General features: G+C 37.1%; 2 protein-coding genes across 7 annotated transcripts; one reads left to right on the top strand and one right to left on the bottom strand.

Moving 5' to 3' along the window:
* Positions 1–382: 382 nt before the first annotated feature.
* LOC106670090 (protein white) lies at positions 383–10,509 on the top strand. 5 transcript variants are annotated; one of them, XM_014400111.2, is made up of 13 exons: positions 383–832; positions 1,857–2,022; positions 2,082–2,320; positions 2,379–2,450; positions 5,018–5,116; positions 5,169–5,407; positions 8,777–8,948; positions 9,004–9,150; positions 9,254–9,346; positions 9,404–9,632; positions 9,819–9,924; positions 9,996–10,167; positions 10,224–10,509. In XM_014400111.2, the coding sequence occupies exons 1-13, from the start codon at positions 812–814 to the stop codon at positions 10,326–10,328; spliced, it is 1,860 nt and encodes a 619-aa protein (XP_014255597.1). In that variant the 5' UTR covers positions 383–811; the 3' UTR covers positions 10,329–10,509. The 5 variants fall into 5 exon arrangements, with proteins under 5 accessions (XP_014255597.1, XP_024082365.1, XP_014255613.1 ...); XM_024226597.1 differs by having other exon boundaries at positions 9,251–9,346; XM_014400117.2 differs by having other exon boundaries at positions 384–832; positions 9,215–9,346; positions 10,282–10,509.
* Positions 10,510–10,603: 94 nt separating this feature from the next.
* Positions 10,604–11,765, bottom strand: LOC106670107 (28S ribosomal protein S18c, mitochondrial). 2 transcript variants are annotated; one of them, XM_014400151.2, is made up of 5 exons: positions 11,679–11,765; positions 11,502–11,599; positions 11,059–11,266; positions 10,886–10,996; positions 10,604–10,704 (listed from the first exon to the last, which is right to left on the bottom strand). In XM_014400151.2, the coding sequence occupies exons 1-4, from the start codon at positions 11,698–11,700 to the stop codon at positions 10,905–10,907; spliced, it is 420 nt and encodes a 139-aa protein (XP_014255637.1). In that variant the 5' UTR covers positions 11,701–11,765; the 3' UTR covers positions 10,604–10,704; positions 10,886–10,904. The 2 variants fall into 2 exon arrangements, with proteins under 2 accessions (XP_014255637.1, XP_014255626.1); XM_014400140.2 differs by lacking the exon at positions 10,604–10,704 and having other exon boundaries at positions 10,838–10,996.
* Between the last annotated feature and the right edge of the window lie 2,499 nt (positions 11,766–14,264).

Below are 14,264 nucleotides of genomic sequence, written 5' to 3'. Positions count from 1 at the left end.
GAACGCATGTTCCACTAGGTGAGACCTCGTCGTATTGACGAGTCTGATTTCGGAAGAGCTCTACTCGGATTGCCTGCAGAATGGATAACGAGAACATTCCATAAACGGTAGGGGCATCTAGTGGTAACTAGATGTCGCCACCACAACAAATTTGCGGTATGTAGGAAAATCAGCTTTATAAATGGTAAACAGGATGGGGCCAAGCATGCCCCTAGGGCGCCGGATTGTGTTTCAGAGTATTCGTTGCCGCACCTCACTCTCAAGCAGCGGTCAGTTAAATATGATTCAAGAATTTTTAAATCAATATATTTTAAAATTAAACAAAAAAAGAAAAAATTTAAGCCAACTTTCTCACCAATCGTTCATACAATATTTAAATTTATCGTTACATATGTTAGATATTTCGATAAATATGTCGTGAGGCAAAATTTTGATTTTTTTTTATTTCTTTTTAGTTTATACAAAGGTTTAAATTTCTAAACAACAAAACATCATCCACGATCTAAATCCTTTAATTATACAATTCTAAATTTAATTCAATTTCGAACTGTTTGGCCCGGTTTTCCACCGTTTCTTCCATCGTGAACTTACTTTTCGCCAAGTCGTCCTGTGCCATTTGTTCAATAATCGCTTGAAATGAAAGACTTCACTCCTTGGGTTTTCGTCCTTCCGAGCGGCGGCGTCGTTTCAGCAAGCATCTGACGAACCGAATTTGAGCACTTGCTGAAAACTTCACGAGCTGCCGAAGGCGATATCACGTCGACTGAACGTCAAATGAAAAAAACAGAAACTTCATGCTAAAAAGCCCAAAATGTCATTCAGTACCACAGAGGTAAACTTGCCATATGTGATCATTTTCATTTTAATTTAAATAAAAGAAAAACATGATTAAACTATGTAAACATTTGCAATTTAAACTATTTAAAAAATTAATAATAATTTTAAAAATAAGAAATCACTAATAACATCAGTATCAAAAGTTAAGTTTTCACGAGAGAAACATCGAAACAATAATGATTTACTACTTTTTGGTTTTTAACATTTGCACCGCATTTGAACATTTGATCATCTAATAAAGCATACAGTTTTAAAGGTTTATTACCTTTCTTTTATCCTATATAAATTAAGAAAAGGTTCTAACAGGAATATTACTATCTTGATTACCCTAGTGACTCGCTCGGTCGGGTTAGTCTGAGGATGGAAGAACTCAGTAAACCATATTTTGACGTGTGTTCTCTTTCATTTTTGTCCCAATTCTTTTCCTTTAAACTGTAGAGTCCCAAGCTTGCAAAAAGCGAACTGTTCTGTCTGCTATGCGCAGGCTTCTTGAGCAGATGCACTTTGTACTAATTACTAACAGGAACGTCGGCTGGTGTACGTTGTAAAGGCTTCACGGTTAAGCCTGAACTTTTTCAAACGAACTGTCTGTACTTGCAACAACTTTGTTAACAGTATGCAGTATCTTGGTCGTATACGATCTGCATACTCGCTTTTTTCGTCTGTCTTGGACATCATCAGTGGTTTGTGTTTTATTTGTCATTAAAGGTCGTGAGGAATTAAAATGGGTATTTCAAGATGATCGGAAACGACCAAGCTTCAAGTTTATGCAGTAGCTTGACCGTATACGATCTGCATACTCGCTTTTTTCGTCTGCTTTGGACATCACCAGTGGTTTGTGTGTTATTTGTCATTAAAGGTGGTGAGGAATTAGAATGGGTAGATCAAGATGATCGGAAACGATCAAGCTTCAAGTTTTTTAATCACGGCGCACAACTAAGGGTGGAATATTACATTTTAATCTGATGTAGTCTGTCATTTGAATTTTCTCAACTGCCCAATGAATACATCGTTTTCAGGTGGATGATCCAACACTTACACAGCAATCTTCAGCTCTTAGCTTAGATGACCATATCATATACACCTGGCTGGGTGTCACCGTTACATGCAACGTGTCCAACAGCCACAAACTTTCCTGCAAGCTGAAAGGGAAACCAGTCGTGAAAAAAACTCTTTTGCGCGATGGTGAAAATTATGATGTCGAATCAGTTAGATACGATTCAATTCATGAATTATTTGTTTAGTGTATGGCGAGGCGAGACCGGGCGAGCTACTGGCCATCATGGGCTCGAGCGGAGCAGGAAAAACGACACTGCTCAATTGTCTCACATTTCGGAGTGACAGGAAACTCGATGTTTCTGGATTCATGATGATTAACGGGCTGCCAGTGACTAGCAGAAGTCTGACTTCCATTTGTGGCTACGTGCAGCAAGTAGACCTATTTATTGGCACACTCACCGTCAAAGAAAGCTTGATCTTTCATGTAAGCTGTGAAATTGTTATATCTTCCGTATTTTCAGTAGTAATTTTTGTATATACAGGCCATGCTGAGGATGGAAAAAGGTATGCCTTTTGAAAAAAGAGTTGCCAGGACGGAAGAAGTTATGAGAGAGGTATTTTAACATTTCTTAAATTTTTGGTGTTTTTCAAATTACATGGAAGGTGTCTAGAATGAATCTGTTTAAAACCCTGAAGTCTCGCCATCATTCTATGGTTTTATTTGGAGATCGTGAGGTGCGGTCTGGTGTGACGCAGGTTTTAGAAAAACATTTTCATCATGTCCGGACACTCTCAACACGACACACAAGAAAGACATATCTACACGGAAAACAATCACTTTGAGCCCTGAAGATGATCTCAATAAAGATCGAAACGTTGGCACGATAAAGAAAATGTTTTTCTAAAACCTGCGTCATACCAGACCGCACCTCACGATCTCCAAATAATCATTGGCTAACGGTCGCTAAACACCTCACATTCTGTGGTTTGTTACTGCATGGAAAAGAGAAGTAGCGTAGGCTTTGAAAAGTGCCCTCCATTGATCAACTGGATTCAAACAAAGTGCAACAAGATAACTGAAGTCCATCACATCTTTCGGGTTTGAGTCATGGATAAAGGTGGCCATTCACGATCGCTCCAAGCAGTCCAAACGGAGCGACGCCGTTCCAAAAACCACGTCAATGGCAAACTGAACTGGCGTGCCCGGCTGTGCCGTATATTCGACCGGTCCAAACTCCATCGCGCCACTCCAAATATCTACGGCGCGACGACGGCATGGCGCGTTCGTGAATGGGAAAACCTGGCGTGGAGGGTGGGGATTTTGGCGCGCTGGCCTGGTCGTGATTGGGAAAACCCTCGTTTTTTTGGCGCAGTCTCCGTCTTCTGTCACTGAGCAAACATCTCCGTCGTACATTCTCAAAAAGTCAAAAACGTTTATTCTTTAAGATTTTATTGTTGAAGTGATTGAATTGTATGAAAGTTTACCATGTTCATGAAAGTGGTGGACAATGATTATATTACCACGATAGAAATAAAAGAAATGCAATCCTCAACCAGTTGGTCGACGTTTTCAAAACAAAGGATACAAATGCAATGAGAGATGCGGTATTGATAACCCATAACAATGATCAGAAATCGTAGTAGAGAACTTAAGTTCTTTGTAGTTCATCCCTGCAGCGAGAAATCGTAATGAGGTTGCCAACCTTTCATGTAGTGATGATTCTCTCATGACTGTCTTTTGTTTTTTAATCAAGGGTCGTGAATGCCCCTCAAATTTCAGGCACTCAAATGGAATACCGCATCTCTACATGAACATGGTAAACTTTCATACAATTCAATCACTTCAACAATAAAATCTCGATTGGATGTCATTACCAGTAAAGAATAAACGTTTTTGACTTTTTGAGAATGTACGACGGAGATGTTTGCTCAGTGACAGAAGACGGAGACTGCGCCAAAAAAACGAGGGTTTTCCCAATCACGACCAGGCCAGCGCGCCAAAATCCCCACCCTCCACGCCAGGTTTTCCCATTCACGAACGCGCCATGCCGTCGTCGCGCCGTAGATATTTGGAGTGGCGCGATGGAGTTTAGACCGGTCGAATATACGGCACAGCCGGGCACGCCAGTTCAGTTTTGCCATTGAAGTGGTTTTTGGAACGGCGTCGCTCCGTTTGGACTGCTTGGAGCGATCGTGAATGGCCACCTTAAGTTCTTTGTAGTTCATCCCTGTAGCGAGAAATCGTAATGTGGTTTCCAACCTTTCATGTAGTGATGATTTCTCTCATGACTGTGTTTTGTTTTCTAATCACGGGGGTAACAAGCTGGAGTAAATATAAATAAGACGTTAATCTTTTTTTTGTAAGGTTTTGGTTGAAATGAAAAAATAGTGTCACGAGGGGATTCGAATCCACGACATTCGGCTAAATACGCCGCTGCGCTAACCACTTGAGCTATCCTGACTTCGATAGTTCGATCCACTCGGGCACCAACTCCCCATCTCAACCTACAACCTTTCGAATTTTCTCTCTTTTTGCCATTTTTTGGTGTCGGAGAGGATCGGAGTCACGATAGCTCAAGTGGTAGAGCAGCGGTGTATTTAGCCGAAGGCCATGGATTCAGATCCCGCTCGTGGCACTAGCTTTTTCATTTCAACTAAACCTTACAAAAAAGATTAAATAATTGAAAGAAGTAATTTGGTCAATAGAACACTAAATATAATGAATAAATAAGACGTTTCATCCATCCTTAAATAGTTCCTCCAATCAGCGGGTTCAAGGGAAAGTTCTTTCATCAAATTGATATGGGTATTACGGCTTCTGTTCAGGAGCCACTTCTTACACCATTTCCTCTTCGACTTTTGCTTTTAATATGTAAATAAACAGAAGATTAGCCGGATATAAGCAGGGTTTGTCGAATTTCATTGTTGCAACATCGATTTGTTCGTAATAAATCATTCAATTTCAAAGCAAAACTGTGGGAAATAAACGCGCCATTACGTGATGGAGTAGAGACATGTCCCGTCACTCTAGCCTTTTCCGTTCAACAGCACACTTTTCTCTAAAGAACACTGTAAAGTATTTACTTTGTACAATGGCTTGATTTGAATTTCGAAGTGTTTTTGTATTTTATACATACGACTTGGTTGAAACTCATTTCAATTATTGCGTGATTTTAATTAGCTAAATTTGAAAAAGTGTGAAAACACGGTCGTCGGCATACCCGGAAAGCTCAAAGGCATATCAGGAGGAGAGATGAAACGGTTAGCTTTCGCCGCAGAGGTGAGCTGCCTTTTTCTATCATCATTTCTTCATTTCACCGAGCTTTTTCCAGATGCTAACGGATCCACCGATACTCTTCTGCGACGAGCCCACCTCCGGGTTGGACTCCTTCATGGCCCAGAACGTCGTCTCGGTGATGAAAGAAATGGCGAGAAAAGGCAAAACCGTCATCAGCACCATCCACCAGCCTTCGTCACAAGTGTACGGCATGTTCGACAAAGTCCTGTTCATGGCCGAGGGAAAGGTCGCATACCTAGGCAGCCAAGCTCTTGCCGGAACGTTTTTCAAAAAGTTTGTATCTATGAAATCTGTTAACAGCGATCTTTATAAAATTATTAAACATAAACAATTATTAAAACTTGTATATATTAGATCTAGAATATCGTGTCTACTCCAGTTATTGTCCTCCTTCCTCCTCCTTTTCTTAAAAATTATGCTGCTTCTCAGTTTGGACAAGCACTTTTAACTCTTTCAAGAGGAGGACTACGGATTATTACCAATTTATTACTTACGATTATCACCGATATTAACGAATTTTTTTGCTGAAACTAAGTCAAAGAATATTATAAACACCGAGCGTTTTTGCCAAAAATTAAATATTTTTAAAATTATTGTTTGGGGGGCGTCGGTGGCCGTAACGGTTTGGCGTTGACACGGCGCTCATCACTGTAAGGTAAAGGTCCCGGGTTCGAATCCAGCGGCCCTGCATTCGAACCCGACATACTTACGAATGGGCTTTGTTGCAAAAACACAGGGTTGACCTCTGCTGTTGCGGACCCTCTTAAAAAAAATACTATTTACAGCATTTGCTGTGTATATATTTCATTCTGAGTGTTCTCATCCAACATTAAAAAAATAATTAAAATAAATTTTAAAAAATCGACTGATATTTAATCATCTTGAAATGCATCCACAGCAAAGGCAGAAACCCATATTTTTCAAAATACACGGTTCCTAGGGCCCATTGGCAAGAATGATAGGGCAAGAGTTTTATTGGGCTGGTGCAAAAATAATGCAGGCTTTGTAAAGGCGGCCAAAACAACCTTTAATTTTTATAAAATAAAGAAAATTTATTCGAAATATTTTCTATCATAATCTGTACATATCTGATCAAGTGGACTATATGGATTTGAAATTAAATTAAAATAAAATGAATTATAAAATAAAATAAAACACTCACCTACAGTGACGATAGTCCAGCTACCTCAACTGAGGTAAAGGGGGATGCTAGGAGGAAAATGGTCGGAAAAGACAGGAAAAGTCGGGACGGGGACCTTCACCACGCAGATGTCTCAGGAACTTCACCAACCGGAGCGATGACCTCGATAAATTCATAAAAATGAAGACAATAAACGAAATAAAATAAACTTCAAGCTGAATCACGACTTATATAAAATTGCAAATTGCCAAAGACGACGACACAACGAATTCAAGCCTCGATCTGGCCGACGACGAGGCCGGAAACGTGGCGGGTGGTTTTCCGAAATCTTATCCCGAGTATCCTGTTACGGCGTAAACAGTACATCTTTGGTAACGTGTAATAAACATTTTTATTCCGCTGACATAAAAATCTTTATTTCGACTCACAATAAAGTCTTGGAAAGAGTTTTCGTTTCAACGCGTTCTTTAAAAAATTTACCCCTCAAGGTGTGATCAAAATGCTTAAAAAAGGTAAATTCTATAGGCGAGAGATCGGGTGAATATGGAGGGTGCGGTAAAGTTTCATATCCTAAGTCCTTAAGTTTCCGCAGGGTTGGCAGTGGGATGACTGCATGATGCATTATTATAATTATCAATTTCTTGGCAACATTTCTCTGCTGTGATAGTTTAACCATAATTCAGGAATATGTGGTGTTTAGTGTCCGTTAGCCAATGATTATTTGGAGATCGTGAGATGCGGTCTGGTATGACGTAGGTTTTAGAAAAACATTTTCTTTATCATGCCAACGTTTCGATCTTTATTGAGATCATCTTCAGGGCCTTGTGTTGTCTGCATTTCAACAAAAAAGTTCTCTGATTGATAGCCGATGCAAGTTTCTTCTCATTGTTGGCGATACCCTTCGGAATACTGAACAGAAATGAACAGATTTCAACTACATATGGACATCGAGCAAAGAGTATTCTGAAGGACATCGCCTAGTTTTAAGTTCTCTGCCTAAAGCACACAGGTGAGTCCTACTTCTTCAAAGAACTTGATTAATAGGCCCGGTTTCAGTGGTTGAATCTCTTCTACACTCACATTGTACATCCCAACGTACTTCCTCCTGCGGGCAAGTGTAGCACCACAGTTTGTTAATAGGTGTGTTGGTGTCTCCTCTGCCTCTTTGCAGAATCTGCATGTGCGTCTTGGATTACTCCAATCTTCTTTGTCCATTTAGCTTGCAGAGTCCTGTTAAGAATCCTATTAGGATTTGCAGTTTGTTCCTGCTTCCCTTGAATTTTGTTAAGAGATTCTTGCATTGCCTGTGTCCAATGAGTGAATTCCATTGTGCCTTCATTTTTTTGCCCTTCTGTGAGAGATACTCATTGATAGTGTGGGTTTCTATGCCACAGAAGGATTCGGGTCCTATCAGCGGTGTAGCAGCTCCTTTCTGTTCTGCTGTTCTAAAATAAATTTAGTTAGGTTTTGAAGTTCAAAACCATCTTTGAACTAATGATATTTGAGCTTAGTGCTTTGATGGCTGCTTGGCTATTGGACATGATAGATATGTTCTTGTTTTTGTATCCTTTAGACAAGCTCAAGTCCTTGAGTACATCTCTCGATTGCGTGAACTTCAGCTTGAAAGATACTGGGTATTTTATTTATTCCCATGGGTTCTGAGTATTTGGTTCCAGGTCTGAATACTCTTACCCCTGTACATTCTGTGTCTAGATCCGTCTGTGTACGAAAATATGGTGCCATTCTTAAAGGAGGTGTGTTTCTTCTCGTTCCCATTCTTTTTTGGTACTTACGTTGATTGAGTTTTGATAGAATTCAAACATCCTGTTCATGTCGTCTCTTGGATCCATGAGTATCGAATGGTCCTTCATTATTTTGTTGCTGTCTCTCCATTTTAGTTTTATTCCTGTTGGAGGTTTCTCTTTAATGAAACTAATAATAGTTTTCAGTACTGTCCTCATTACCATGTGGTGTAGGGGAATTAATCCCAATATTTTTTTCCATATCAACTGCGGGACATGTTATCATTGCTCCCGCTATACAGGATCTTTAACTTTGTTTACATGACAAGTGTCTGAGAAGATAAAAGAAATTTTTAAAACCAGCATTAATTTTGCACCAATCCATATATTTTTCTACCCAGTGTCACCAAAAAAAGTTTTATCAAAATCAATTATCCCAATTCCGCCTTCTTTGGTTATTCGTTTAGTAACATGCTAGTCTTCATATTATTCGTGTTATTGATCTGCCAAGGTTTCAGTTTTAACCTTTAAAACATTGTGGATAATAGTAGAAAAGGACCAAGCAGAAAGTCCATCAACGTGGTTCGGGAAGCCTCAAGATCACGATTTTCGTTCTTTACTTATAAGCATTCGATGCAACAATCAAGATTGCCGGTTTTGTTTAATATAAACCTTTAATTTATTTTTAGAACATTATAATTAATTCTATTTGCCGACGTTTTCCTCTGAAAAAAAGTTTGAAACCCAGATTTCCTTTAGTTTCGGCGCAATGTGTCCCAGCCATCACAACCCTGCCGATTATTATGTCAACCTGCTTGCTGTTGCCCCTGGCAAAGAAGAACAATGCAGACGTAAAATAAGCACGATCTGCGAAGCGTTTAGCAACAGCCAAGTTGCAATGGAGTTGAGGGATATCGGGAAAAGAGACAAGGCAAATTAAAAATTAAGGAGCCCCGATGTTTTTAATTAAATAACGCTATTTACAGATGTACAATGAAGCGTATCAGGTAATGAAGAAAATATCCAAGTACAGGGCCAAATGGTACAGTCAGTTCGTAGCAGTGTTTTGGCGATCTTGGATAAGCGTGCTCAAAGATCCAACTGCGCTCAAAGCAAAACTAATACAAACTATAGTAATGAGATTTTTTTAATAATTAATCTTTTAAACAAACAAATCTGGAATAAAAAGTTATATAGATCGTGGCTTTGATCGTCGGGCTTGTATATTTCCAGCAGAATATGGATCAAGACGGCGTCATGAATATCAACGGTGCTATATTCGTCTCCCTCGCAAACATGACTTTTCAGAACATGTTTGCCGTGATACACGTAAAAAGAGCAATATAGTTGAAAGCCTAAAAATTACAAATCTGAACTGCTTTTTAGGTATTCTGTGGCGAGCTGCCGATTTTTATGAGAGAGCACACCAATGGGATGTACAGAACGGACGTCTACTTTATAGCAAAAGTGCTGGCGGAATTGCCGATGTTCTTAACCCTTTCTACAATGTACACCATCATCGTGTACTACATGATCGGTTTTAATTCGCAGCTAGAGAGGATGCTTGGGGCGGTAGTTGTCATGGTACTTGTAGGAAACATCTCTACAGCATTGGGTAATGATTTTTTTTTTTTTTAATTCCTTTCTAATATATTATGTTTATGAAATGGACAAATTGGTCGTTTTGGTCTATTTTCTATGTTATGGTCACTGATGATTGCGAGAAGACCAAACATAGGCAGACCAAATAACCTTAAATCTCTAAGTAGGTACATCTCTTACTGTTTTATGTGAATTATAGGCTATTTTATATCGTGTGCATGTGCAAGCATCAGTGTGGCTTTATCATTGGCTCCTCCAATAGTAATTCCGTTTTTGCTCTTTGGCGGTTTCTTCTTGAACACTGGGTATCACATAACATCCATAATTACATATATACAACAATAATAAACTATTAATATTTATTTTTAAAAAAAAGATCCATCCCTAATTATCTTTCTTGGTTCCAATACTTGTCATGGTTTAAGTATGGCAATGAGGCCATGATGATCAACCAGTGGAAAGGAGTGAAGAACATCGCCTGTACCAAAGTGGGTACGACTTGCCCCAAAAATGGAATGGTTATCTTAAAAACACTGAATTTCGATGAGGTGAGTCAAATTAAATTTTCCTTTGAACTTTATTCAATTTAAGTTTGGTTGTACAGAAGAATTACTACTTCGACCTTTTGATGCTTGTGGTTCTGATGATAGCTTTGCAATTAGGGGCTTTCTTCATGCTGTTCTTAAGATCCATTTTCAAACTTGTCTGATGACAGAAGAAGAAGAAGAAGAAAGATCCCCTTTTTTTATTTTTCTAATTAAAGTTGACTATGCTGCTCAAACTAAAGGAAACAAAGGCGAAGTCAATAAACTGCCATCAGTTGTAACAATGACACTAGTCCTTCATGTCAATCTATTCTTGAATGATCAACTTAATAAATTTACAGCAGTAATTTAAAAGAAATTATTTCATATAGAAAATGGTATTATTTGTGTCCAAGAGACCCATTGTTGAAATTTCCACATCTTGATTTATCTATAAGCTGTACCGATTTGTTCAAGGCAGTCTCTGTTGATTTGTCCTTTTGGTAGGCATGTCGTTGGTCATGGAGGTTTCCCTAATCCATAATCTCTTGGGACTCTCTCCTAAAATATTTTAGCTAAGTATTTTTTCTTTTATTTTAGAACAATTCAATTGATTAATTTTTTTATGTTTTCAATAAAAACAATTTTGAATTTCTTATTTAAACTGATGAACAAGGTTGAAAAATAAAACTGGTAAAACAAGAGCACAATTTATTCAACAATTAAAAAATCTAATATTTACACACAAATCAGCCGAACTTTCAAAACCTGTGCATCCGGATGGGCTTCTCTGAGTTGTAAAGTTTCGGATCGTCAACGAATTCAGGCTGTTTGTTCCAATAAGGCATCAAACCTGAAACAATAAAACGATCATAAAAATAAATAATTAATTTGTATAAGCATCACAAATCATACAAGCTTGTTGAGCTTTGTTGATTTCCCTGGCGACGGCTTCCTGCTTCAACTTGCACAAGCCGGTTATGTGCCTGCCATACAAGCGGCCTGTGAACGGAGATACGAACTGCGACAGGAGCTTCACGTTCTTGAAATCAGGGTCGATTTTCATCTTGCACAGTATGCAAACTTGTTTCTCCTTTTGAAAAGGGTTCGGCATCTCAACAGGCTGCAACGAAAGCACACTATCAGTCTACATGGGACAAACTTTGTGAGAATTCTTTAAAAAATTCTCAAATATACAAATTCATTTGAAAACTGGCTAAATAATGAGCTAAATAATAATCTTTTTCATAAAGACCAATTGCGCTCCTGGCATTCAGTCAACATACTGTGTGTAAGCTAAACGTCTAAAAATGAAACCATATTATGAGAAAATCAATAAATATTGTAAAAATGCATACCATATCGTCACTCGAATCATTTCTGCTTGCAGAATCATTCAGTAACTGGGAAGAAGTGACAAATTGCCTCCTGGCAAAAATTCTTGAAGTAGTGACTACTATGAACACAAAATTAAATATAATTTGGATTGTAATGCAGTGGGTGCTTAAAACGCACATTGAGATGTTAGAACTTACAGGCTAATTTAAGAAAACTCATCTTTTACTGTATGTTTCTTCAAATCTTATGTTTACTCGTTGTGATAAGCGTGGTTTAAACGAAGGTTTCATTATCATAACAAAGAAACCAAAACAGATCCATATCGATTAATCGAAATGTAACGTTACATCGATCATTAAAACAAAGTAAATATTTTTAAATTAATTTAATAATTCAGTACTAATTCAAATTGAATTTTACATGGTAAACTGATTTTTAATATTTACTTTAAAAAATTACCACAGATTATAATTATTTAGCCAGAGAGCTGACCATAATAAAAACACAAAATCTGCCAATATCGATTAATTGAAATTTAGCGTACTTATTATTAAGTTAAAATTAATAATATTATTAAGATAAATTAAATTAATTACTCTAACTCACGTTAGAATTTACATTGTAAACTATTTTTTTTCTAATATTAATACAGGAAACTTTACTAAAGTTGATATTTTACTTAGCGAGTCGTTGATAATACCAAAGAATACGAAATGTCACAATCGATTAATCGAAATGTTACGTCACAATTGGTAATTGGTAATTATTCCGAAATCGTTCGCGATCTCACGATTTCGGAATAATTATCGATTAACGGTCACTAATTATCACCACACATTGGTAATTGGGTTAATTAGAATAAAATATGGATTAAAATATAAAAAGCGTTTATTAAAAAAAATATACCAGTATTACATAAAATATAAAAAGAAATAAAACAAATATAATATATAATATGATAATATAATTTGAGGTCGTTTAACAAAAAATAAAACACGACAACAGACATCTTTGCATTCTCTGAATAATCGAATTTGGTTATTAACATATATGTACCTACATTTTAATGCTTGCTGTACAAATAAAAAAGAATTTTATGATCTAATATTACGCATACATATTATGTACAATAAATAAAGAATTACATTATAAATAATGTAATTTATTAAATGTTATTAATGTTGTAATTAATGTTATAAATTAACCTCACCCATTTACGAATAGACCATGCGAGGTTGACACATCGACACATAATTTTAGGCCAAACCGGCGTAAGTGTTCGACAAGTAATTAAGATTGCTCGTTGTCTCTCAGTTAATTAAGGGTGCCATTCCTTGGCTCAATATAGAAAGCGTGTAGGAATGTCACCAGATATAAGCATTGATTTCGAGCATGGCAGCGAGTATTTAAGTCCCCTGTATCAATTTTTAGAGGAAGCAGGGCAGTTTTATCGTATATAATTCTTCATAGATATCTAGTCTTGTGTTTCTTTGTGTATATTGAGATTGAATGTATTTATTAGCGTGAGAGAGCCGATGGCGGAATATTGCGTACACGATCGACCCTCAATTACGTAATTTAGGTACGAATATGTGTAGAGGGTGATGGAAGTATATAAAATCACCATCTTAACTGATTGAATGGTACTTCAACTTCATACTGGCTTAACAAAAAAACAAAAAATAAATAAACCACGACAACAAGCATCTTTGCATTCTCTGAATAATTGAATTCCGTTATTATCATACGTGTATATAATTATGTCCCTATATTTTAATACCTACTTTACAAATAAGTTATACCAATTTTTTACATTCAATACGTTATGGCTTTTGAAAACTCAGTTCGTCTTTGACGAACCAGTCCAATTGGAATACTCTGAATATTGTACATATCTTCATGAAATGATAAGTTTTTTCATCTTTTTTTTGTGTATCGCAGAAAGATACCCGCTTATTTCTTCTCCTCTATTTACACCATTGTTAAGACTCAGCAATTCACCTCTTGCTTTTAAAATAGTTAGAATAAATAGCCATCCAATCCATACTACTTAAAAAAAAATCCATACTATCACTTAAATAATGGAATGCACATTACAAATTTGAATGACTGTAACCGATAAGAACATTCATTTGTCTTCTTTGTTCCAAAACCTTTTACAAACGAATTGTAAAGGATTGAGTGAGCAAAGAACGAACTTCGAATTACGGCCAGAGGGCACAGCATCCTGGCTGATCCAATATCTCAGTGACCTAAACATTAATTTCGTAAGTGGATTTACATTTTTTTTGTGTAGGTTTATGTTTGGCTATATGTTATTGACTGAAACAAATGTATTTGTTAGCGAGAATGTCGGGGGAGAGGGGATCCCTTGAGCCCAAGAAATATCGAGTACTCGAGCACGAATAAATTATAATATGTATTCTGTCTTGATTTATTTGCATGAGTGGAAAGAGTGAATGACAATCAGTTCTTATTTGTGATAATGTACAAAGTGTATGTAACTTATTAGTGCGGAAACAGAGAAATATCACGTATTCTAAGACAGGTTGAATGAAAGTCTAGTGTGTGTGAACGTAATTTATTAGCGTGAAAGTACGGACTTCATTTCTAATCACCTCGAGGCATATTGAATACTCTACTCTGGGGGCTTAAATGGTCTAGTGTGTGTGAATGTAATTTATTAGCGTAAATGGAGGAGCTTCTTCCCCAATCATCCTGACGAATATTGAGTCACGGGGGCAATGCGAATTAAATCTGGTTTGTATAAATGTAATTTATTA

The sequence above is a fragment of the Cimex lectularius genome, unplaced genomic scaffold (assembly GCF_000648675.2).
Source record: "Cimex lectularius strain Harlan isolate CLEC.00 unplaced genomic scaffold, Clec_2.1 scaffold85, whole genome shotgun sequence".
NCBI classification, from domain to species: domain Eukaryota; kingdom Metazoa; phylum Arthropoda; class Insecta; order Hemiptera; family Cimicidae; genus Cimex; species Cimex lectularius.
This window is presented reverse-complemented; position numbering and strand designations above follow the sequence as displayed.